This window comes from Centrocercus urophasianus, unplaced genomic scaffold, assembly GCF_019232065.1.
Source record: "Centrocercus urophasianus isolate 14NV4802_14NV808 unplaced genomic scaffold, USGS_Curo_1.0 seq_10, whole genome shotgun sequence".
Taxonomy (NCBI): domain Eukaryota; kingdom Metazoa; phylum Chordata; class Aves; order Galliformes; family Phasianidae; genus Centrocercus; species Centrocercus urophasianus.
The window spans coordinates 28,200,309-28,227,074 of record NW_024884142.1 but is presented as its reverse complement, the minus strand read 5'-3'; the positions used below and the strand labels follow the sequence as shown (position 1 = coordinate 28,227,074).

The 26,766-nt window shown below is 41.3% G+C and overlaps 1 protein-coding gene across 4 annotated transcripts; it reads left to right on the top strand.

Moving 5' to 3' along the window:
- The first annotated feature begins 8 nt into the window (after positions 1-8).
- CGA (glycoprotein hormones, alpha polypeptide) lies at positions 9-26,359 on the top strand. Of its 4 annotated transcripts, none has more exons than XM_042813467.1 (6): positions 9-61; positions 1,012-1,161; positions 2,138-2,245; positions 22,830-22,932; positions 24,359-24,543; positions 25,982-26,359. In XM_042813467.1, exons 2-6 carry the CDS (start codon positions 1,153-1,155, stop codon positions 26,057-26,059), a joined length of 483 nt encoding a protein of 160 aa, XP_042669401.1. In that variant the 5' UTR covers positions 9-61; positions 1,012-1,152; the 3' UTR covers positions 26,060-26,359. The 4 variants fall into 4 exon arrangements, with proteins under 4 accessions (XP_042669401.1, XP_042669421.1, XP_042669429.1 ...); XM_042813487.1 differs by having other exon boundaries at positions 22,826-22,932; XM_042813495.1 differs by lacking the exon at positions 2,138-2,245 and having other exon boundaries at positions 22,826-22,932.
- The last annotated feature ends 407 nt before the right edge of the window (positions 26,360-26,766 follow it).

Sequence of the window (26,766 nt, the reverse complement as noted above, 5' to 3'; positions counted from 1 at the left end):
CGAGGCCGCCGCTCTCCTGCTCGGCCTCCTCGTCCGCCATCTTCGCACCCCGCTCCGTCGCGTACGCAGCCCCCCCTCTCGCCGCCTCGGCCTCCCGCCCCCCTCCTCGCTCGGCTACGCGTCACGTGATTACACAATGCCACGTTCCGGGGAGGGGTCACGTGCCGGAGAGGACGGGCGGGGAGGAGCGCGCGCGCACTACCCATCCCCCCGCGGCGCGGGGTTCGGCCGGGGAGGGGCGAGAGCGGGCAGGGAGCGCGCGCGTCCGCGCGTCACGTGACGCCACGCCACGCCCCCTCCAACTGCCGCGCGGCCACGTGACGGCGCTCCCCGCCCTTCCTCCGACCAGTTTTGGCGGTAAATGGCGGTGGTGGCGGCCTCGCGGCTTCCCTCGAGCCTCGCGGGCAGTGATGGCGGGCGGGCGGCCTGGCGGCCTGGGTGTGTGAGGGCTCCTTCCGCCTAGTCAGCTGCTGGTACCGCCTGGCTTTAAGTGCGGTCCTTCATTTCTTGTGCACCACGTTGAGTGCTCTTAACAGAGTGGGAAGATGCAGGGGCTGACCTCCTTAGGGTGATCCCTTCTCCTCCTGAAGTTAGCAGAGGGAAAATTACATAGGTTTGCATGTATCCCTCACCGCAAAGCTGCGTGTTACATACCCAGTACTAATGAGCGATGCAAATACCAGGAACAACTGCACAAAAGCTTACTCATTCTTTATGAATACCTTATTCACATGAGCGAGGATAGTGTGTCCTCCGGATAACTCTTCCAGTTCTACTTTGCGTTATTCACAGTTTAATTTCAATTAGGTTCACTTACAGGTAAGCCACAACAGCCAAATGCGTATTCATGGGTGCAGTTGTTTTTGTTTGCTGCCTCACTTCCTCCTTCCCCAGAGGGTTTTCAGTGTTGAGCCTAGGCCAGGAAGGAGAAACCGGCAATATGAGGTTCTTAAACAAAAGATTAGCATGTAGAGGTGGTAGAGTAAGGACTGTTTGTTTTGTTCTCATCAGGATCAAGTGGAAAGAAGCCTGTCCTTCAGCTGTCCTACTCCAAACAGGACTTGCACAAAGGCCTCCAGGGAGCGTTCCTGTCTTTAATCACACACAGTTCAGAGGCGGTTAATTGCTAGACTTCCACTGCAGAGACCAAAGATGGAGTTAGTAAGTAGAAGGAAAGACCACAAGCGGCCTTTTATTCTTGCTTGACAACAATGAAAATATGATGACTGCTACTGAGGAAGTGTAGCAGTGTCCTAAAAAGAGGTATTTCAATACTGGGTAAAGAGCTGTAATGCTCGTCCTGTTGTTGAATCCTAACAGAAGATAGAAAAGAATATATATGATCATAGAACGGCCTGGGTTGAAAAGGACCACAACAATCTACAAGTTTCATCCCCCCTGCTATGTGCAGGGTCACCAGCCACCAAATCAGGCTGCCCAGAGCCACATCCAGTGTGGCCTTGAATGCCTCCAGGAATGGGGCATCCACAACCACAGAACCACAGAATCATTCAGGTTGGAAAGACCACTAAGATCATCTAGTCCAACCATCAGTCCATATGTGTGACTGCTCTAGGCCATGTCACTCCGTGCAGCATCCACTCCTTTGCTGAACACCCCCAGGGACAGTGACTCCACCACCTCTCTGGGCAGCTTGTTCCAATACCCACTACTCTGAGAAGAAGTTTTTCCTAATATCCAGCCTGAACCTATGCTGGCATAACTTTGAACATTCCCCAAGTCATTTCTGTCCCCAGGTTACTGAGTGCCTGTTCTCTTTAGAGCAGCCAATACAAAGGGGACCTGCTCTGAGAGTGCATTCACACACACTCCACTAAAATCAGACCATCTGAGCCAATGCTGGTTCGCACCAATAGAGAAGCAAGTTGCATTTAGCTTGAGGAAGACGGAGACATCAGGGAGTAGAGAGGGTATCCAAAATGGCTGAAATTCAGGAGGGTGACACCAAAGAGGGCAAGGACCACAAGAGGGTACTGACAAGAGGATATTTTGGCGAAAGATCAGATGGGGACAGGCATTCATTCACAACCTCCTTGGGCAACCTGTTCCAGTGCATCACCACCATCTATGTGAAAAACTTCCTCCTAATATCTAACCTAAACCTCCCCTGCCTCAGGTTAAAACCATTCCCCCTTGTCCTATCACTCTCCGCCCTCGTAAAACCTATGGAAAGGAAGTACAGATGCCTGAAGATGACAGGAGCAAAAGAGATACTACAGAGAAGGTAGGCTTTACAGATACCTGTCTTCTTCACAAATCTGTGGGTTAAGCAATGAGACTGTGAAAAAAATGTGAATATAAAGCTTAGGAGACTGACAAGGGGAAATATACAATTAAGCATTTGTTGTGCTGGAATATAAGCAGAAGAGGCAGAAGTGTCTGGAGGGAGAAAGGGCAATGAATCCATGGAGGAGAAGAGTCCAAGGAAGAAAAATGGGATAGAGACACTGAGAAACAACAGGAAAAAGATGTAATACTAAGAATGGAAAGACCCGAGTTTTATACCAGCATGAAGATGAAATTTCTTGTTAAGAAGAATTGACAGGCTTATTACTGGAGGATGCCAGAAATAAAGATTTAAGATGAGGACTTATGATGGTAAAGATTCCTCATTGTCAAAAATTCATTTGGGATTCAGGTATGCTCTCATCCACTCTTGCCACTTGACTGACTCAGTACATAACCACAGTGTCGTGCTTTCCTAACTCCATGTTTCACTTCCCATGCCTCAGAAAAATCTGTCATTAAGAGAATGCATGTCTTACAGATCTTCAGGTACTTCGGTTGTATGTTTTGAGATGCCAATTGTAGCTGGAGACAAGGCTGTCTTATGAAAAATAACAATGAGAGTGCTTTGTAAATTGTATATAGCTGGCACCTAGGAGGAGGACTATCAACTCTTCCAGGGAGGATGTCCTGTTAGTGACATAGGAACAGCTACAATGTTTATATATCTCTGGAACCCAAGCAACAAAACTGGAGTTACTAATTCTGAAAGGGTACCAGGAGATATGGCAGAGTAGAATTTAGAATTATACCTGTATAACACTTTTATAGTGTTATACAGGTAAAATCAATTGATTGATAGAAAAGTTAAAGAAGAACTTGTTTGAGTCAATATTGGAGAAAGATAGCAAGGAGTTTATATCAGACGAACGTGTGCGCTAGAGACGTTTTATTTTAAGTCTGGAGAGAAATACTTTTCATAAGATTATTAGGAAAATTATTCACTTAGAGCAGAGCCAGGTTAGTAACAGATTTTTAATTAAAAAGGTCAAATGATGGAATTAAGGGAATGAGTTAGTGGTGACAGTGTCATTTAGATGGTTGCGGACTTGCATGTGGGGAAGGCTTGGCATCGGTAAAGTGTCTGCAAAAAATAGTATCTGAAATTCATATCTCAAAGTAGAGGGATGGTTGGTCACAGCTGTGTAAATAGCCTCTTCAGAAGGGTTATTGGGAACAATCAGAAGCTTGAAGGGAATGAAACAAAATGATTGCTTATAAAAGTATTAAGGAGGGTAAGAGTAAAGTGAGAATTGTCAGAAGCCCAGCTGAGTTTCCTTACAAAGGAAATTAAAGCAGAGGCTAATGAGAAAGAAGATATGAAAATGAATGTTTCCACATTGGAGATGAAAGCAAAAAACCTATCGCATACCCATCTGAGACATCAGAAGATATTTATTCAGCCAGAAATTTCCATTAATGATGTAGGTACAAAAATATGAGCTGTAATAATGAAATTTGCTGATGACACAAAATAGCAAGACGCTTTCAATAAGAGAGGGATCGAGATTGGATGACCTTGAAATCCTAAATAATACAATGGGATTAATTTTCAAAATGTAAAGTATAGGGAGACTGATAGCAGGCAGTACTTTCTTCACAGGGGAAACGCATCAGTTGGAGGTGACAGTGAGTGGAAGGTGTTCATTGTATTAGTTGACATTGTCCAAGTCATATATGTGTGCTCTGTCTACCAAGAAAAAAAAAAAGGAAGCTTGTAAAATCACATGGCTTGACAGGTCAGATATTTCCGTTAGATACTGCAGGTAAAAATAAAACATCTAGCTCATCTGAAACAATTTGTGCTATCCTGGGCGCTATTGGTCAGAAAAGATTAGATTGCACTGCAGGAGGTACAGAGAAGGGCATGAGGGATTATAAGTAGGACGGAGAATCTCTTTATGAGAGGAGAATATAAATCGTTCTTTTAGCTCAGTGGAATAAAACATAAAAAGAAGTGTGATTTTAGTCTAGAAACACTAAAATGTCAGTACAAAAGCTTTTCAAGCTGAAGGATGATACTGGGTGAAGAAAACTGCCAAAAACATTGGAACAAACTTAACTATCGTCTTGGACAGTGCATACTGCTGTTTCCAGGGTGCCAAATTTGTTTGTCCACAGCACTATAAAAGAAACTTTGTGAGACAATCAAACAGTAGCTTTGTGCAAGGCAGAAGTAGAAAAGATCTGCTGATGAAAACTGAGTACATATGAGATGTGAATTCTGAAAGGAGGAGAAAATAAATCCCGTGTATTTATATCTTCCTTATTGATACTGGCTGCGGCCATTTTCACCCATGTTTGAAATCACCTGTGTAGGTTTATATAGCCATATTTTACAGTGATTGAAGCAGTCTAAATATTCCCCAACAGGAATAAGAAAACACGTGCAGAGCACGGTCTGTAGGTTGTCTCTACCATCAGCCGGATGAGGGAAAGGAAAATGTTTTTGCAGATTTCAGATTGCATGGAGAATCCATCTTTCCAGAGGAAGGGAATTACTGAAGAGGGAGGACAGCACATTTCAACACACTTGCTCAGATCTTGGATTGAGCTGTTTTCTCAGAAAAGAGTATCTGAAGTTAGTTTTAGAGCTGTCTGAAAAGAAGGGGAGGGGTTGCATTCTCCTTTTAAGTATTTTAATAATAACTTTAATATTATTACCTGCAATTAATGGTGCTTTTCTAGCTTTCCATTGTCTTTTCTGTTTATCATTTTCCATTGTTTGCTGAGTGATGTACACTGCCTGCATGTTCAATAGGTTCTTGCAGAGTTCTAGCTGTAAACTGAATGAATTACTGAAAGAAATGCTGTCCTGGAGACTGACATGTTTTCCCATCATTGTGCTATTTTCTTCATTCCCTTCCCCTTTTGCAAGATAAGCATTTAAATTAGGATGGCTCCACAGAGACCTTTTTTTTCTTTCATTTTGCATTTTGTATATATGAACTGGATCTTTTTTGTGAGCCCAGGAAAAAGAGCTTCACTGGGCATCAGGATAGGACATTTCTTGTGAAAACTTTGGGGGGAGGAAGAGGATGTTTAAAATAATGACCCTCAATATTCCACTTAAGCTGAAGGATGCAGGTGTGAGACCAATTAAAAGAAATTGTATTTGCTTATATTCATTTTGGTCTGCCTTTTGTGTTCCCTTAATTTGCATTTTAGCTCCTTTATGATCAATTAAGTAGTGACACACGCAGCTAGTATTGGCACACAGCTCTTTGCTGTGATGAGGCAGATAAATGCTTTTCGAGAGTGCATTTTACAGTAACAGCTATTTTTAAAAAGAATGTCTTTGAATTTTATTTTTTTCATTTATTTATAGTGAATAAATAACTGGGCATCTTTGGTGTAATACAGATCCATGCGTCCATAGAAGGAAAAAAAAGGTGCATCCTGCAAAGGGCAGGTGTAGAAGGCAGAGGGATGGATTTTAAACAAGGGTGGTGTAAGTGCCCTGTAATTCCTTACCCTTCTCTTGCTGATGATGAACTGCATGTACTGCCTGTTACAGCAATATTGATTGCAATCAGGTGATGAAGCCGTTGCACAGAGAAAGAAACCACTGCAGTGAAAATGAAAAGCTGGAAATGTAATGAATTCTTGATTCAGAAATGATTTATTGGAATAAAATGAAAAAGTCGTTCTTAGAGCTGAGAGGTAGTCATGGGAATAACAGAAATGCTGAAAGAATATCACCATTTTAAAATAAAATCTATTTCAAGCTATATATTTATCTTCAACAGCATTCCCGCACTTTTCATCAACATTCCTTATACTGCAAATTTTCCTCTCTCGCAGCCTTAGCTTTACTTACAATTAATCCACTGGTATTATAGTGATGGAGATTCTTGCTGGAATGCATTAACTTCCTCCTTTAAATCCCCCCTGAGGCAAAGCACTTGAAAAATATTTCCTTTGTCTAGGACACACAGTTTAGTAGCTCTCTTCTTACAGTGAGATAGCGATTCTTTTGCAGTGATTTATGCATACTATTGGAATACAAAAACTGCATTAAGTTATGCTGCATTAAAAGATCTGAGACAGGCATTCCATTACTTAGGCGCAATTGCAAAAAAAATGTAGGTCTGATCCTGTTGCTGTTCAAGCCCATGCTTTCAAAAACACTGAATTGAGACGTAATATTATTAGGAGTTGAGTAACTGCTCACCTACAAGGCCAAGAGAATTACCTTTCAAACTCACTGATGACTATGTACGCACATGCACCTTTTTTGTTTTTATTAGACGAGCAAAGTTGCTGTGTGCACTTTCAAAAGAATTGGAGTCGGGGCTCCTGGAGGGAAGATTCTGCAGGCTCTGAAATAGCCTGTTTTAATGCTCAGCAATCCCAATTGTTTGAATGTGTTTGTAATACCTAACTCAAACCTCTGCTGCAAACGGATCTGATCTTTCTCCTTCCTTTAGCTGTCACGGTGGAACAATGGCCACCGAAACTTTTATGACAGCCATCTGCACTTTGAAGTGCTGCTATAATGTTCCACCTTAATCCCTTCATTTCTAAGTTTACAGCTTTATTTCTAAGCCATCCAATCCTTATTCCTTCAGCTGTCCTCACTGTTGCACTTTTGCCCCTTGGTGGATCGTCATCGTCTTCCTCAGCGTACAGTGATTCTGAGCACAGCACTGCTCTTGCTGGGTCTTGCCAGAGCTGAGTAAAGTGGAGTAATTACTCTTTGTATCATACATCACAGTGTTGACTCTTCAGTTTGTGATCTCCCACGTTGTTTTCTGCCTACACAGACATTTCATATTCTGTATTTAATTTTTGTTCCTCATTAGATATCCCTTTGAAGAGCAGACCACTTTGTAATTTTCTGTTTTATATCTCATCTGGTTGATTCTGGTTGATTTTAAGCTGCCTCTTCAATTTCTTAGGCTCATTTTTAATGCTACTTCAAAGCGTTTTGCAACTTTTCCCAATCTAATATCATCACCAAACTATGTAAGCACACCCATGTGTCATCATCTTGAGGTATAAATGGAAGTGGTGAATAAAACTTTCTCAGGACAAACTCCCCTGGCTGTTCTCTGGACAGCAAACCATCAATTATGGCACTTTGGGAACAGTTTTTCAACTGTTGCACCTACCAGGTTGCTGACTGGCTCTGAATATGCTGTCTTAGCTTGCTTAAGAAGACACGTATGGAATAGCATCGAAAGCTCATCATTGTTAAGAAGCATCATACTGGCTATTTCCCACTTATTTGCTAGAGCAATTATCCTGTCAGAGCAGGAGATTAGCTTCAATTAATATAATTCATTTCTTGACAAACCCATTTCAACTGTTTTTTAATTATCATCATAGTTGTCCAGGTATTCATAATTTTTTAAATAATTTGTTCTGTTTCAAGGGCTGAAAGTTAGTTTGACAGATATAGCGTGCTCCAAGACCTTTACCCTCCTATTTAAAGGTGTTGCATTTATACTTTCTAGAGCTGGAACCTTTCTTTCTTGCTCACTTTTATTTCTTGAAAGTGTTCATTAACAATTAATAGATTACTGCAGTTAGTTCTCTGAATATTTATGGGGAATTCTATTGCAGCTCAATGACTTAAACCTCTACAATTTTTTTGCTTTTTTTTTCCTTCTCTTTCCAGTATCATGAGTTCAAGGCTGGACTACCTAAGCGATGTAGGTTGCTCCAGAAGTAGTGCCTCCTATTTATTTCCAGGGAAACAACAACAGGTACAAAGAGCACAGTAACACCAATTGATAAAACCAATTATCAGCTACAAAATGCTATTTTTCAACATACTCACCATCATTAGCTATGCATTTCCAGCAGCAATGAACAAGAGCCTGCATGCCAAGCTGATAAACATCTGTGCCAGTGAGGTGACTTCACTGTCACTGTCACAATTTCTGAAATACACCACCCACCTCCTCACTGTGCTCACACCCACTGTTTGGTCTCCATGAACATTTAGCAAGCTTTGGTGAATGTCAGTGAGTGCCATTTTTTCTGCATGGAGGAATTCAATAGCACGCATCTGCTCCAAATACACTTCCACGTCAGACACCATTTTGTCAGACTGCCCCTCTGCTGCCATGTGTCACACAGCAACAAAGTCTAATGGAATATTGATAGGAAGGTTCAACTTCTACTGCTGTGCCACCAGCGCCTATGTCTAACGTTGTGGGTTAACATAACAAAATAGGAGGCATGGCTTTTGTGGCAGCCCTTGTGCGTGGCAATCCTGATGCCACTGTCTTGATTCTGCAATGTGTGTGCTCAGTGTAAAAAAAATTGTTGTAATCAGCAAAGTACATGTGCCTATGTACACTCAAGCTCAGCCAACTTGTAAGTACATGATTAAGTGCTCACTGAAATCACTGGGACTTACTACATTACTGAAGTTAATGAGACTTCACACCAGTAACTGCTCTGCAAACAATCACAGGCTGCTAAATGAGAGACCTGATGTGCTCTTGGGCCCTAAGTCATGTTTGAATGTCTTCTAGTTGGAAATTATTTCTCTCTGCTTGCCTGTATGGAAGGAAGGAGTGTGCTAGTGGGAAAGAAAAGCAGAGGGGAGTGCAGTCACCACCAAGTGCAAGCTGGTTCCGTGCAGTGATGTTAAATTCAGATGTGCATCATCCTGCCCTCAGATGGATGCAGTGAGCTCCATGCTGAGCAGGGCACCAGCTTGGCTCCAAAAATGATGCAGTACAGGGGACATCTCCATACCCATGATGGGAAGCCTGGCTGCTCAGTGGAGCTCAGTAATTCTGAAGTGAGCAATATGCTGCTATCTGTTGTTTTTGGGACCAAGCTGTTATGTTCATAAGGGGCCATAGCACACTGGTGGCTGTTCTGCTGCAGTTCAGAGCTGGCAGGATGTGTCTAGATCCTGGGTTGATAAGCTCCTTGGTCTTTTTTAACCTGCTTTCAGAACTGCTGATGAAAGTTGTTAAGGCTGATATAGGGAATAAACAGAGCAAATTTAAACAGACTGCTAAAAAATGTGGTTTTGGTCTTCTGGAGTTTGCTGTAAACTCTGTCTGGACAGATGTGAAAATCTCCAGTCCAGCTGTAGATGGTCATATTTGAGCTAGTTATCTCTTTTCCCCTCCTAAGCAAGGAAAGTGATCAATTCATCTTGTCCTGATGTAGTTCCAAAAATAGATCCAAAATCTCATTTGATTCCAAAGAAATCTAGAGAACCAGCTCAGGTGTCCTATGATGTTGGAGTGTCCTCATTTGGTCAGAAAAATCCCAGGCTTATTTAAGTCAAAATATGTGTAGTCATACACTCAAAGATAGGTCCCAAATATGATAAATAATGAAAACGTCAGTTCATATCCTTGGCTGTTTTTTTTTTTTTGTTTGTTTGGTTTTGTTTTGTTTTCTTTTTTTCCCCCTTCATTTCTTTTCCCCCACTCTTCCATCTGCATCCAGTCTGATTTTGTTGGGCTTTACTTTACTGGACTGATGAACCACTTTCTTTGTGATTAATGCTTTCTTATTTCCCATTTGTGATTGATGCTGAAAGCAACTTTGTCTTTAGGATTTGGTAAAGAGTGAGAGAAAGCATCTGCACAGGGTTTAAATTTCCTTCAAACATTTTCTAGACCACCGTCCAATCATCTCATGATCCACCAGTGGCTTGCAGACAGCAGGATATGTGACTGATGTAAACTGAAGGCAGGCCCAGAGGACTCAGAGCACAGAAATGATCTAAGGGATGGATAGGCTCCTACGAGAATAGGCTGAGAGCTGAGGCTGTTCAACCTGGAGAAGAGAAAGCTCTGAGGAGATCTGAGTGAGGCCTTTCAGTATCTAAAGGGGGCTGAAAGAAAGAAGGGGACAGATTCTTTAGCAGGGTTGGCGTGATAGGACAAAGGGAGATGGTTTCAAAGTATATCAGGGGAGATTTAGACTGGATATAAGGTAAAGGATTTTTACAATAAGGGCAGTGAAGCACTGGAACAGGATGCTCAGAGAGGTGGTGGATGCCCTGTCCCTGGAGATATCCAAAGTCAGGCTGGACAGGGCTCTGAGCAACCTGATCTAGCTGTAAGGTGTCCCTGTTCATGGCAGAGAAGTTGGACTAGATGACCTTTAAAAGCCTCTTCCAATCCAAACTGTTCTCTGATTCCACGACTCTCTAACTTTTTTTGCAGGGCCATTGGTACAGCCCAGCAAACTGAATCCATTTCTTGCTGACTTCCCTGTTCAGTCAGTCATATCTGTTCATGATTCCTAATTTGTAGTTTGCTTAATACAGCCACTGGTGCCTTTTAGAACACGCTATTATTGGGTATCAGGGTTGGAGAAGTTCCCGAGGGTACCACTGCCTGTGTTTCATTGCATGTTAAAGCAACATTGATGGAAGATCTACAGCAGAAAGCTGGGAAACTCTTAAAACAGGAAGGCATTGCCACTGAGCTTTGCTTTTCGCTGTCAGAGTGAGCTGACTTCACACGTGCAACTCTTTAAATCAATAAGTCAGTGGCAAACTTGTGGCCTTGTTTGCTGTAATGAAGCAATTGCATTGCCGCATTCTGCCTCGTATCAGACAGCAGCAGATCTGGTTTAAATGGCCAATGTGCTCTGCCCACTCCAATGCTGCTATGGAGCTCTGTTTAAAGTTAAAAATGTGTGTTTAAGCTTGGTAAGGTTTATTGAGGTTAAGGTTTACTGAATAACAACATTTGCTATTTATTGATACTTTGTTTGGTGTATTTGATAGTGGCCAACAGAAATGACAAATTTCCTATTGAACATTTAGATACAGTATTTTAAGTGTTTTCAAACTGAAAAATTCTAAAGGGCATCTGAGGAAATTAATACAATCAGTTAATGAATGGTTGTTGAGATACTGGGATGTTTTTGTTTGCTTGCTAGCTCTGGCTTCCTACTTGGAACAATGTATGGTGTACTCCTGAAGAAGAAATCAGCATCCTGAAGCTGGAACCAAGGGTTTGCTTGAAGGATATTTGTGGCATTTGCCAGCCTAGGTTTTCACCAGTCTGAATATCTACCTGTACTAAAGGCTTTAAGAGCAGAAGGAGGTCAATGCATATCTCTGTGAGATCAAAGCAGGTACTGTTAAGTGCATTTCATATTAGTCTTTGGGCTTTTCTACATCTGTTAGGTCACTGGGAAATCCTCCTAGAGAGGAAAAGCTCTGGAAGGGCTATTGCATTTCTGCAGGCCTGCTTACTGTCATCACAGAAGCTGCCCTTGCAGCACCATCTTTTAAAAGCACGTGGTGCATTCCCTTCTTAGTATCAAGAAATGCTGAGTGTTGGTATTTAATTGTTATATTGTCTAGGAGCCGTAGTCATGGGTAAAAACAGTTTGAGTGAAAGGATAGCCCTTGGTTTAGAGAATTGTCAAGCTAAATATCAAATGAGATGAGATGACAAGTGAACACATGCAAAAGGGAGAATATAGGAGGCAATTAATAGATAAGGTCAGTACTCAAATTCTTACCCTTTCTGGCCTCCTGGATGGGCATGAGAGAACTTGGGAAACAGCACGGAACCCAGATTGTCTTTCATTTTGTAATCTAAGCTTAGCTTAAGAAATAACCTGGACCACAATGTAATGGTATTAAATAAAATGGTATTTTAAATTTAAAATGGTATTTTTACATTTTTGCTGCTGCTTGGACCTCCTCCCCTGCCCTCTCCCTTCCCACAAATTTACAGTTTAGACCTGTGCAGTCTACTCAAATAGACATTTAGATTAAATTTGAGACGTTACTATGATTCATCACTGTCCCTCTGACGACAGCCGTGTAATGCTGCAGGCAGAGAATGGCTGCTGTTCTGCCTCTTGATAGCATCTAAATTTCAACAACACGGGAAATCAGCTCTCAGTATCCAGCTCTCAAAGCATGGTGAAGTCTATATCAAGTGTTACCATGTAAATTTAAGCCTCTTTTATTTCTGAAAGGTAGCTGCTGGGCTGCTGGCTGGGCAACATTGGCTGGGTATGGCTTGATATTATAACGCAGTCGCCCATTTTTGTATCAGCTTTATCGTTACCACTGATAACAAAATACCTTGTATAATTCCTTTTATGTATTGCTCTGGATGTCTCTCTGAAATATGAAACATATGCAATTCAGAGATCCTCTAGAGGGACTGGGGGCTCTGGTCAGAGATCACTTAGATGTGTTGATCAGGAGAGACTGTTGTGACTGTCTGCAATTCTTAGACCTGGAATATCATCTGAAGATTTTAGTAAAGCCCAGAGCATCGGTTTGAGATCAGATATCAGAAGATATTCAGGTATCACCTGTAGTTGGGTAGAACAGGAGTTTGAGGGAATGGCTTGATTCCTCCAAACACTGAACAAGATTGTAAATTCTGCATGGCAGAAGACTGTCTTTTTGTGGCTTTTGTGCACAGGAACATCATGGGATAAACCGGTCCCAGTGACCCCAACTGCTGCTATCTAGGGTTGTGCCAGGCAGGCCCATGACTGCTGGGTTTCACTATGGATTTCTTAGGTGCTACTGCAATCCGGATCATAAGCAGGGTGAGCCAGATGACCTGCAGGTCAGAGTGCTCTGTGCAGTGCCAACACAGAGGCTAACAGCAGCCTGGTAACAAGCCTCTTGGTAATGTGATAAAAATACGCTGTTTTCCTCAGAATACATTTTCCAGTAATGTTTCTATGTCAGTGCATTATTTTTTTTTATCATCAGCACTGTAGGCTACATCTTGCCGCATTTTGATTGAAATTTGATGAACTTCAGCATTTTTTTTGTGCTTTCATCTGTAAAAAGCAGGAAACACAGTCCTGTGAAACGGGAATGGAAATTTCTTCTAATAGAGGAGGTGATACCTAATTTCTTCTAATAGAGGAGGAGAGAGTTCAGGTTTTGGACTACAGGGAGCTAATCTCAAATTGTATGAACAATTATTTTCGTGTTCGAATGGTGAGAGTTGCTGAAATTGCTCATTGTGTATATGACACATCCTGCATTATTGATCAGAGTACTTCAGCTCTGGCAGTATATCTGTCCCTTTTACAGGGCTGTTTATCTGCTGTAAGTCTAATCATCCATTCATGTGTCTTGGTTTTTGTTTTTTAATTAAAAAAGCTAAATACTGAAATATATTTAAAGCTTCATTTTCCATCTCTCAAGGGCTGCCCTTGAGATGTGGGAACATAGTCACTGCTTCAATTCGATTAGTAGTCTGTTAAGTTTAGTGTTTTACTTCTGTCTGATAGTAAGCACTTACTGTTTCAGAAGTCGAACAAACCTAGTTATCTCAACTGAGCAATGTTATACATAAAAGCAATAGCCCATCCTGACCTTGTGATGTGGGTTAGTCACTGTATGAGGTGTAGTTACTCATATGAATTAAAAGTAGAGAAAACAAATATTGAAATGCATTCTGTAAAGCCCTCGAGGTCAAACCTACACGTTAATGACATTTTGTTTGCTGTTCCGCAGTACTGTGACAGTTATTATATTATCCACTCTAATTTTGCTCAAAGGAATTGGATTTCAAATAAACCTATTTCAAAAGGAAGCATGAAAAAAGAGCTAAACAGAGGCCATCATCCTATTAGTACCATAAGTATCCTAACAACATGCCATGATTAAAAATTTTGACCTTGACAGGTTAAGGAAAAAAGGATAAAAAATGTAGATATTCCCTATAATCTGTTTTCTTCAGAAGCAGGATTTTTGGTTTGGCGTTAGTTTGGTGAAATGATGATTTCTGCACGTATTTCTGGAGTTCTGCTGTCCGTAATTTCAATTCCTTCAAAAAACAGCTAAAAAAAAGATGCATGTTAGTGAACCCTCTTTCCACCATGGTTTTAGAATAGGAGAGGCTTTGCAGTCAATTATTTATGTGCCATAAATACTAAAAGCTGTATTATCTCAGAATAATCAATGTTTGGCTGAAGCTTGAGAACACTAACAGCTAATCTTAAAAGTCCAGATTCAGTTTCATTTGAAAAAAATGGCAGAAGTCTCACTGATTTTAAATGAAGGAGAATGAGGCCAGAAAGTGCTGCTTTGAGAAGTAATTTCAGCTAATCAGTTGAAAACATCTGTACTATGGTAGAAAACATGACTTTCACTCCTTGTGTAATGCTACATGACATGTTTCAGCAGACAGAAGCTCTTTATGTTAAAAAGCTGTATGTCTGTGTTTTCCACAGCCTTGGAATGTCTTGTTTAAGTGAATAACTATACTACTACATCTGAGAACAGACAGAGGGCAACTGGAGGAGTGATGGTGGAAGAGTTAAATGGCAAGGAGCTGGGAGACTCAGCGCAATACTGAAATAACTGCATATTTCCAGATCAGATTATATTTTTTCTTTAATATCTTTTTTTCCTTGAATCCACAGCAAATCTTTCTTTCTGGGGTATGCTGTCAGCCATTCTAGTGAAACCTTTTGTTATTTTGTTATCTCTTTGGTGATTCTGATAATTTGCTTATGTCAGTGCACAGCACTTGAGGGAGGATCTGTCCTCCAGAGACCCTTGAAGATGACACGAACAATGAAGGAAGTGACACCCAAAATGTGAGATAGTATCAGTGACTGTGAGTTCCTCTGGTGCAGGCTCAGAGCTGGTTGCTAAGTAGGTGCTGGAAGATTATAAGAGAGAAGAAAACTGTTTATGGTGTTCAGTGTGTATGAGTGCTTCTATCCTCAGAAGGGAGCCTGCTGTTTTTTGAGGTCATGCAAATGATAAAGTGTAGATTTTGATTGTATTTGGAAGAGGTTCTGAAATGTGATAGAGGGTGGTGACACCCTGGAACAGGTTGCCCAAGGAGGTTGTGGATGCCCCATCCCTGGAGGCATTCAAGGCCAGGCTGGATGTGGCTCTGGGCAGCCTGGTCTGGTGGCTGGTGACCCTGCACATAGCAGGGGGTATGAAACGAGATGATTGTTGTGTTCCTTTTCAATTCAGGCTATTCTATGATTCTATGATTATTATAAAACCCCTTCAGAACTCAACGTGCTTATCCATCCAAAACAGAAATGCTATCAGATCTTCATTTTAAGGGTTATTTTCATTTCCCTATGTAGAAAGAGAAGTAAAACCAAAAAAAGAAGGCTGGAATGGTTCTGAAGAATATGATTCTTATGCAGAAAAAAAAAAAGAAAAGAAGAAAAAAAGTATTTGTCACAAAATCTTTCCATCCTTTCTGCTGGAGGAAACATAGCAAACCTTGTATTGCCCTTACTAGCATTTCAGTTTAGTGGTGTTTATCTTTAATCACACTCTGTGGGGGATAGGATCTATTTATCAATAATGATGATTGTCATTGTTGAATTGAAGAATTTTTTTACTGAAGCAAGGGAACCTTTTCCCATTCTTTTACTGAGAGTGCGGGGGAATGCCCTACAGCTCCACAGAGCGGCAAAGAGGAAAAGCTTTCCTCTAGCAGGGAAAAGGCAGCATCAGGAAGCAGCCCCTAGGTAAGCAGATATTGCAAAGTAGGGAAGTAGGACAGATACCTTGAGACAGCTCTGACAGAGAAAGGGAGGAGACAGAAACCCACCTGAGCAGAGAAATTCCAAGGAGTGGTAAGGATCCAGCTCCTAGAAAAGTTAGTGGGTTTTTTTCATACTTCCAAAGTACTGAACCACTTTCACTCATTTCTCGTTCAATTGCACATTAAGACAGATTTGACCAAGTATTTTTAGTTGGAGATTTGGAACGGCTAAAGAAAGAAATCCTCTTAATAAAAATAGGGGCTTTTTTTAAAACTATCTTTTATACAAGTGTAATTCCATTGACTTCATGAGATTTATTTCTAATACATTCTGGTATGAAAGGACTACCGGGTTGTGGGCGCTCTTATTTTTCTTTATACTCCGGAGGTAATGTGATCAGGTGCTTAAATCATTCCAATGAAAGATTTTTTATAACATTTCTTTTTTATTATTTTGGTGATGCGCTGCTATACATAACCAAATAAGTACCAAATATGAAAATGCAACACAATTGCCACTGATCTTCCTTATTATGAGGATAGCATTATGCTTTTTTTTGTGAAGTATCACAAGTCAAGCTGGATAGGACTGCAAGCTGAGTTGGAGTATCAAAAGGGCAGGATAGAGCCAAGTCAGAGCTACTCTACAAAGTTCAGCAATTTTCATCAAATTTTCTTTGAATGACAACAACTATTAAGTTTCAGTCTTCCAGGGGAATATTTCTCAGTAAACTGTTTACTAGTAGCTTTAAAACGTCAGCTTTATGCTTCTGTTATTAAATGAAGCAATGCTGTAAGAAGAGCAACCATCTTTTATTAGACCAGCTTATATCATTGGATAAAAAACAGGCAGGCTTTCAGGTGCAGAAATCCATCTTCAGTTTTGAAACAGAAGTCAATTTCAAGCCAAGTGCAGGCTGGGGACAATTGTTTTGGATTACACTTTGTTACAGTGATCAACTGAATAAACAGAAGGTGGAAAGGCACCTTGAGGCTGATGAGGATGTTAGTGGAGGTAGGTGTGGTGAGTCAGGTGCAGGTCAGGGAGATGCACTGTGGAGAATGGAAAGAGCATGGGACTGTACCATGAGCAGAGGCTGAGGAGCAAGCCAAACAAAGAGTTGGTGAGCCTAAGCCAGCAGCCACTTGAACCCTTCAATCTGATGTGGCTTGGGCAGCCACCAAAGGGGATGGTGCAGCCTTTCTGCTTGCTTAGCCAAGTACTGAAAGAGACGTTTAGGTCCATTGACTTACAGAGGCAGCCTAGAGTGAGTAACTCAGATCTGGGCAGATAACTTTTAGGCATCTGAGGGGAATCTCCCCTACCTCAGTACCATGTGGGCTGACTGTGTTGCTGGGGCTTGTTTATGGTAGGCACTTGGACGTACACCTCCCATTTGGGTTGGGGAAAAGAAGTGCTGAGTGGGCGCAAGCCCTTCTGTACTTCTTGGCCTCAGATCCAGCTGCATCAACACAGGCTCTCTCACTTGAGAATAGGGACTTGCAAATCTCTAAACCTTAAAAATCTGCATTCTGGCGCCATTTTCAAAAAGGCCTCCATTACACTAGCTATACTTTGAAAACAAGATGAGATCTTGCCCCACATGTAAAGAAGTAATCCTATATTAATCCACACATTTGTTCTCTGGGCATTAAATTCAAGTGGAGATTAATTTTTCATATTTGTGTAGATCTCTGCTGTTTGTTATTTTGTTATTCCCTGCTAAGACAGTGCCATTGCTGTAATTGTTTTTCTCTCTGGTTTCAGAAGCATTAGGAAACCTTACTAACTCTTCCTTTTGTAAAATGAGCTTCTATTCACTGACCAGTGCAACAAATGACTAGACGCTGGATATTTGAGTTCCCCAGGAAACTCACATGGCATTGAGTTTATGCACACAAGCTGCCCTTTCTTTCATTATATAAGGAAAAAAAGATCTTTATGAAAGTTGAGTAGGAGATAAGATCAGTATTGTGGGCTGGTAATTACATAAAGTAATGTTCAGTCATTAGAGAAAATGTACAGTTGATCCTATGGCTTAGTTGTGGGCGAGGAACATGATCTAACTTTGCTGGTATAAAAGAAAGATGCAGCCTTTTCATACATCAGGAAGGTACATCCACACATCAGGGACAGCTCACATTTGAACATCGTCCTGCATTTTCTCATCTTTCTGATTTATTCTCACTGAACAAGGGAGGTAATATATTTTTAATTTTCTTTACTGTTAAAGAAGAACAATTACATTTTTTTTTGACATTGTCTTCTCCTTCTCTCCAAAAGTTTTCTTCTCCTTCCATTCTGTCAAAGTTTTTACTTTGAAAACTGGAGTGAAATGTTGCTTAGGCACTAAGAAATCAGTACTTAGTGTTGAACTGGCTTTGTAATTAACAGAAAACAAGGTTGTAGGATTGCATTACAGCTAAATGGTGATATTTCATGATTTCTGGTCAGGTCTGGTAATGCTTCATTAATAATCTTGTATTTTTATCCTGGTCCACAGTATTGCTGCCAGATGTCAAATGTTACACAATTCATGGTACTAACATGTTTTAGAGTCTTTAAGTTGCTGGTTAAATATGTTAAGGAAGAAAAAAGAAAGAAAAGATGTTAGTAAAGATTTCTCAGTCTTCAGTGGTTTGCTAACAGCTTACAATGTACAAGACAGCCAGAAGTGAAGCATTGGCACTTCACTGTTGCTGTGACATAGCCGTACATCACTGCTAAGCACTCTGGAAAGAAGTAAACACAGTGTGCAGAGTGTTTGGCTCTTATTGGGCACAGCATCACCACAGTCACCATACAGAGCAGCATAGAGAGACATCCCACGTTTTCGCTGAAGACATTAAGTTATTTCCTATGGTCAGTACAAAGATGGCCCATCTAACAAAGCTCTCTGGAATGTCTGTGCAAAGACAAAGACCGCAGAATTTGAGTAGGAATTCTGGTTTCATGGTGTAGAGCATAAATATAAAGACATCCACAGAGTCCCACACGCATGTGCAAAGAAGACCTGTTTGCAATCGCTGATGACAAGCTATCTTTGTTATGGTAACTGGTAATAGGATAACTTGTTTACAGAACAAGACAAGGTATTGTAAATAGTAAGGTGAGTCTTTCACTGCTGGGGAAGGTTTAAAATTGTCATCTTTCCAAAGATCTGCTAAAACTCACACTTTACATAATCACAATAACCAAGTCATAATGTTCCAATAGCTTAAGAAAGATAATGATTAGCAGAGCAAAGTAAAAGCTTAATTTAACTTGGTTGTGAGGTGGTGTAGATATTAACTGGGTTAGCAGCATGGGCACAGTCAGAAAAGCAAATGCAGAGCAGAATAAAAACATCGGGCGAAATTGCTGTCATACTGCAGGAGTAGAGACACTTATGTCTGGGCTTTATTGACAGGTCTTTGTTTTTAGTACGAGCCTGACTGTCTGACTCAATAGAGGAAGTGCAAAACTGCAATTTCAATTCCCTTTTTTGGTTAGTTTAATTTAAACAACTTCCCTCTGGGATTGCCTCAGACCCTTTTAATTTACCAAATCATTTTTAGAGAAATTATGACAAAGAAAGCCACAACGTGTTCAGCAAAGAGCATGGAGTCACACAGTAGTCAGTCAGTGGCTGTGGTGTCGTTAGAGAGCCACTGGATCATCCAGACTTACCAAAAGGCTCAGGGTGATGTAGAAACGAGGTGTTTTGAAAAGTCTGTCTTTCGTCTTCTCCTGCTGGTAAATGAGCCCTTCCAGCTGGCTCCTTGCACTGGGCAATGTGTTGTCCAGCTCTGAGCCCCCAGATGGAGCAGGGCCTGAAGCTAAACTGTGCTTGTGTGTTCCAGTACAGGCGAGTCTGCCAAAGGTCACACCTCAGCTGTAGTACTGAAAAGAGCACATACAGTAAATAACCTTCAAAGAAAATTCCTATTTGCTGAAGGAAGAGCTCTGATCAATTTACTCATCACGACTTCATAAATGCAACTGAGCTCAGTTCACTTCCTAAAATGTCTGGCACAATCATGTGAATGTTGATTGACATAAATGGTGTGAAGGTCCATCCTGATGTTGTGGACACAGGTGACTTTTGTCCAGGGAGCAGAGCACAGAGAGCTGGGAGCTGCCTTTCAGAAATCTGAGAGCACTGTTTAAAGCTTCTGTGAGGCTACTGTGTTATTCACCCTTCATTGTCCTGCATGTTCTCAGTGTGGCCACATTGAATTAATTCAGTGGACATGGCCAGATCAAGCTGGCTTGGATCTGCCCTGAAGATCTAAAAGGAGGAAGGGGAGCACAAAGCTTACCTTATCACAAAACCTGGATAGTACTGAGTGAGCACTGGGATGTGTTAAAGTAAAAGCCCATGGCTGAACTTATGAGAAGGCTGAAGCAGTGATGCATGCCTCACATTTAGTGGGCATTACCCCAGGTTGCTGTGGCTATCCTTTGCTATACAATGCTGCCTTATGCAGGCTCTCTTTTTAACACACATCTCCAAGTTTCCCATAGCAGCTGATCTCAGAAGACCACTTCTTTTACTTGGATGGGTTTTGGTAAAAGCCATAGCAGAGAGAAATAACCACCAGTAGCATTCAGCCTACATGCATACACACGTTTACTACTTTTTTATACTTCTTCCAAATGCTTCCTTCCAGTGCTTCCACAGTTTCTTCCAGTGGGTTTTCTTCAAATTTCACCCTGGCTGCTTTTAACTCCCTTATCCTCTGTTTCTTGCCAGCATGGACCAACTTGCTGGGCAGGTGGGACTGAGGAGGTAAAGCCACCTACACCTAGCACCCAGCCTTTGCCTCCCATTATTGCAGTCTCCTCTCCATCCTCGATCTTTGCTGGGCTTCATATCAATTTCTTATCTCTAGTATTTGCTATTTTACTTTAAAAAGTTTTGTTGCCTCTATTGTGCCTTTATAGCTCCCTGTCTTGCTCAGAAACTTTGTTCCCTTCCACTTTGCTAATTCTGATGAGGCAAGGACTGTGTTCTCATCATCTCGTCTTTGGTCTCAGCATCATCATCCTGGATATGAGATTTTTCTGTTTGCTATGGGCATGGGCTTCTCTGGATTTGTTTCCTTCCTTGTCCTGAGTTCAAAGCTCTATTATATGATCAGAGCACCATAGCAATCTGACTACTTCCTTCATCACAGTCTGTTTGATCAATGAACCAAGACCTGCTGGATGTATCTCTTGGAATTTGTATGGCAATGGAGTGTCCCTCTGTTAATCCATACAGTCTTCGTACACATGCCAGTGCTCCAAGCTCACTCAGACAATTGTATCATGCAAGTAGGTTCACACCTTGAACCACCTTTCCATCCAGATTCAAGCAGGCATTATTTGTACATTTCATCATTGCGGCGGTGTCTGCAGGGATTCTGCTGGGGAGATGCAAATTCTGAAAAGAAATAGCTTGCCAGTATATGAAAGCTGATTTCATTTAATTATGCTTTGCTCTCTTGATTTTCTACTATATTTTCTTCTTAGGGACATCAGTGCCCTTTCCAATAGCATGGCATGCTCAAATAGCCTCTACATCTAATCTCAAGATTAATGTCTTTGTTGCTGGTATTATTGTTGCTTTCACCATCGCTGCATGTTTAGAAATACTTAGTTCCATAGTGGGATTCCTCCCTGGACAATATTTATCATGAAGTAGCAACAATGACTGGAGTGTTTGGAAGAAGAGCTCTTAACTTTTTTACCTTGCAAAGCAAGTGACTTTCAGAATCTAGAATGTATCAAGTGTTGTCAGCCTGAGGCCTTATCCTGCCTGTCAGCCACAATGCTCTGTGGGGACAACTTCTGTCTTTAAAGCTAAGGGGTCAGGCAGCCTGCACAGGGCACAGAAACTGCTTACAAGCTCCTGCTGTGAGAGCCTGTCCTGAGGTGCTGCCAGAACACTAGATGCTGCAGGGCCTGCTGTTCAGACACAGCCCAAACGCACCCCGTTTGGCTGCTGGCATGGCCTGGGGCTGTGACTGCAGGAGCAGGGAGACCTGCGTGATCAGATAAGCTTTCTCATAAGGCAGTTGGTGGCTGGGATCTATGGGCTCTGTGTGCTGGGAGCGGCTTGGGACTGCTGTCCCTGGGGGCAGGTAGCAGCAAGTACAGCACTGCTGCACAGCTTCAGCAAAACTGCGGGGTGTGCATGGACAGTGCAGAACCTGAAGATGTGCCACGTAGCATATGCTTTCTTGCACAAAATCCCCGTAAAGATTTTTAAAAGTTTGAATGAAGCGAGGTGTGTTTATACCAAACCAGCTTTCTGTATTCACCTGTTGATCGGAACCCAAAAGCCAATCCACAGTCCCAGTAAAACAAAGCCTGATGGAAATCTCAGTCTGGAAGATGATGGTGACTCTGAACTTGCTGTGACTCTCCTGATGAGGCCCCTGTACCACAGAGGTAGCCCTGAAGGATGCTCCAGGGCTGTTTAAGCTCTCCTGAGCTCTCTTTTGCACCATGTCTCCTTAGGCTTCTGCCTGGAAGGAACGTGTCCCCCCTGGGACCAAGACTGGGTGAGGGCAGCCCTCCTTAATGGAAGAAATGCTTTCTTCCAACTAGGAACAGGACTATGAAAATCTGTTTGTGGGGACTTGGGCACTAAAGTGGTCAGTGTGAGGACAAATAATCTGACTCTTGGCTCAGGAAATTGTCCAAATGTGAAATTATTTTCTCTGGAATTAGTCTTACTGTTTCCTGGATTCTACAGATTCTGTTGTCTCCTCCATAGACGTTTGCTGTCTTTTCTGCACTCTACCATAAATATTAGACAGTTACAGTATTTGAAGTTTATATGTTATGGTTTGTGTTAATATTCAGAAAATATTGTTAAGGCCAGAAGGAGAGGTACATTTTTGTTATGAAAGTGGTGATGAAGTCAATTTTCTGAGGCTATAAAATGCACATCAGTGTACTACATTTTCAGTTTCTGCTCTTGGTTTTAAATTGTCCCTGTTACTTGTCCTGAATGCTGTATTAGTATGTAGCCTAGATGCTGGTACTGTACCCATTCTGAAACAGTCCTCTAAAATGTGCTTATTTGTATTTCCAGAAAGATCATGGATTGCTACAGGAAGTATGCAGCTGTCACTTTGACCATTTTGTCTGTATTTCTGCATCTTCTTCATACTTTCCCAGATGGAGAATTTCTCATGCAGGGTAAGCTACTCAGTATTCAGAAATAGGGCAGTTGTAAAGAGCAGTAATTAAACTTGTTTTATAAATGTGGTCATAAATATTATTATTCTATTACATTTATTGATGCTGGGATGTGAAGGTATAATTATTTGAGATAATTTTGCTTCCTATTTCTTCTTTAAACTTGATTTCTCCAGGTCATGAGTCTCCCAGATGACAGTTTCCTCCTCTTGATGTGGTGACCTTAATCCTTGAAACATTATCAAACAGAAATGTTTCATTTTGTTGTACTTCAAAGTACACAACACCAGGAATAGCAAAACAATAATTTCTCATCTTAATGCATAGAATATATTTCTTCTGAAAGACCTCTTGTGCTGCAGCCAGGGTGAGGATGAGTTTACCAGAACAAAGCCACAGTGTGTAGTAGTGTGGCCATAGAGATCTCCATCAGCATAGCCTCCAACTCACACTTCTTCTCATAGGGTCATATACATATACTCCTCACTAACAAGGCAGGTCCCATGGATCAACACTGAGAAAGCAGTGCCTTTACCAACATCCACTCAGCAACAGTGTTAACACAACACAGTTTGATTCTGTTTGTCCTCTCTGGCCAATCAGGGCTGGGGTTTGTAGTGTTCCTTCATGTGGAGATGGCGTGAGTCCTTCCAGTAGCTGGCCTTAGAACCTCTCTCTGAGCTCCTCCCCACCTCCTAGCAGGCCTGAAGATCGTGGTGTCCTCCAGTTGCACCCAAGCTTACCTCCTGCCAGGGCCAACACACTAAGCCTTCTCCTGTGCTGCTCTTGGGGACGGAGTTGAATGCTACATTTTGATGATCAGGTTAGGTGGGCTCCTTTGCCTGCTACAGTTCCTCCCCACTGCCAGGTCTCCGTATGGGTAAAAACCCATTTTCACACTTAAAAAGATTTGATTTTTAATAGTGTTGAACATTTGCCTTCTGCCAATTGATTTTCTTTAATAAATTTTGAACAGAATAGAGAAAAATGCATGCTACGTAAATCTTGAAGTCACCAGGCATTTTTTAAAATTCACAGATAACTGAGTGTTACTTCCAAATGGGCACTGTCTAGGAAACACTAGGAAATACTGCTATTACTAATTATCCATAGCTAATAGATTTTACAGGTAGAGCTACTGTAGTAAGCCTACCAAAAAAATGCTATCAACAAAACTAATTTAGAAAGAACAGAAAAGAAATGCTTGTGCCTTACCTGGAAAGATGCACTCTAGGTTTACAAGAAGTGGATGTTGTGAAGATGAAAGACCCTGAAGAGGAGAGCTTTTGTTTCTGTGCTTTTCAGTTCTGCATGCATCAAAAAGCAGAACACAGCCAGTACTTCCTCTTACTGCCTGTGCTTTCCCTTTCTCTTTGAAGATGGATGGCCATCAAGTAAAAGTCTTTTCTGTATGTTTTTATGGCAGGTTGTCCAGAGTGCAAGCTAGGGGAGAACAGATTCTTTTCAAAACCAGGAGCCCCCATTTACCAGTGCACTGGATGCTGTTTCTCCCGGGCCTATCCCACTCCAATGAGATCCAAGAAGACCATGCTTGTTCCAAAAAACATTACATCAGAAGCAACGTGCTGCGTAGCAAAGGCTTTCACCAAGGTGAGAATGTAAATGAGACCATTTAAAATTATGTTAGAAAGCAATGTGTAAGCGAAGCAGTGAATAGAAAATAACATGTTTTTGCTGGAGGGCACTGAGCAGCTATTTGAGGGAAACATCTTTGGTACTTATATAATTTACACTTGTGCTCGTTAAAGAAATTAAAATGTTAACCAGTCCTGACTCTGATATTCAGTTGGGTATGGAAATTGATGCAGTGCCACTGACTTGAGTGAAAGTACTGTGACTCATGATGCATGAACTGGATTTCTTGACCATTCATATTTAACTCTGCTGGATGTGTACCCTCTCCTTAAATGTCACAAAGTGTGGATTTGATTTTAATTAGTCGCTTTCCTTGCTTCTTTCCTGCATAAGCAGGAATCCTCTGAGAATGTGCTTAGTCAATACTATCAATTACATATATGGGAATGAGGGACCAAAACCATCTGTACTCATTAGATTAATTGAGATTGTGTTTACTTTTAATAGTATAACCGGGAGGGAACTGTAAACACGTGCAGCTACTTTGAGCATTTAACAGTCCCATCTGGAAGGTTCTCCTAAAGAGAGATTCTGCTAAAGCTATTTTGGGAGCAATTCAGCTCCAGGTGAAGAAATCTTAAATTGATGTAATCAGTGGTGAGCTAGCTGATGCAAAGCCAAGGTAGCTGTCATATGGTGATCTGAATCATGTTCACTGAATGTGCTGATGAGGGGCTCAGTTCAATTACTGGCTCGCAGGTTTGATGCCATCTGAGATACCCTGGGGTACTCAAGACATCTGTGTGTAGCTGGCAGACACAGGACCCATAAAAGACCTTCTGGAGTGGCAGCTGGGGGCTTGGTGGGATCCCATCTGATGTCTGAAAGGGCAATCAGCCTTTCTGTGTACGCAGCTGGACAGAGCCCTGAGTCTCTGCTGACTGCAGTGTGAGCCCAAATATATGACTTACCTATAGATACCTATATCTGAACACGTTTTAGCTCTTCTTCTCAGTGGAGCATAGATGTTTTTCTAGACCACCAATATTATGCTTGCCCTGAGGCAGGAAATAAAATTTGGCTGAGATTAAAAATAGCTCATAGTGTTCATGCTTTCTGTTTTTATAATCTCCATGTGAAGTATGTTAAGGACACTTCCTGATTTGCCATAGATTGGTTGAGTAACACTTTTTTGAAAAATAGACACTTTAAAATGTGCCAAATTAAGGACACCAGGCATGTTGCTGTTCAAAACCATCTCCAAAAGCCACTGATGATGCAGCTTCACAGACTGGCATTCAGAGGCCATTCTAGTTCATGTACTCTTTGGAGCCTGTGTGCTGCTTGGGGTTAAGAAAAAGGCTTCAGAAATCTTTTGCTTGAGATTGCAGTTTTAACTGTGTAGCTAATCCTAATTATCTTCTTTCTCATGTGTGTGTTTTCTTTTTTTAAGATTACCCTTAAGGACAATGTGAAGATAGAGAACCACACAGACTGTCACTGCAGTACCTGCTACTATCATAAATCTTAAAGCCTGTCCCTTTGTTAATGACCAAGGACAACGGTGAATGGAATATTTGTTTTTCAGCTTTTATAGCAACGCTGTGTATAATCTTGTGTTTTCTGGTCAAGACACCAAGTAGACTTTTGAATGAGATGGATGGCTGTTTTATTTCCTCCCTGCTTCTTCATGCATTTAAGTAAGTTTAACTATTTCCATTAGGGATTAGATGCAGCACTTGCATGACAACCATAACCTTGATCTGTTTTTAAAATAAACTGTCAGATAAATTGTCAATGTTTCTTGAGGAAAAATGATGATTTCATAGCTTAAAACAACAACAAAAAAAAGAGATTTTGTAGTTTGTTTTCAAGTTTGTTTGTTTTATTTATTTTTCTGGGAGAGGGAGGAAGGAGGAAGAGAGGGGTGGGAAAGTGGGCAGAAAAAGAAACAGTAATTTCCCCTCATTCATTTAGTGGATTTTTTTTTTTTTAATACAACATATTGTTTTTCTTGCTTCTTTTTTGTTTGCTTTTTTTTTTCTTTAACTTGTGGCATAAAGCTTAACAGCAGTCTGTGCAACGTGATCTGCCTTTCTGTGTCATCTTTGATTTTGCTTGGAATTTTATCTTCTTCCATATTGATAAATGGACGCAGAAGGAGATGTTGTGAAGTGCTATGCAGTGTAGCAGTGCTAGAGGAAAGGCATAGCACATCTGTATTAGCTATTTAACGTG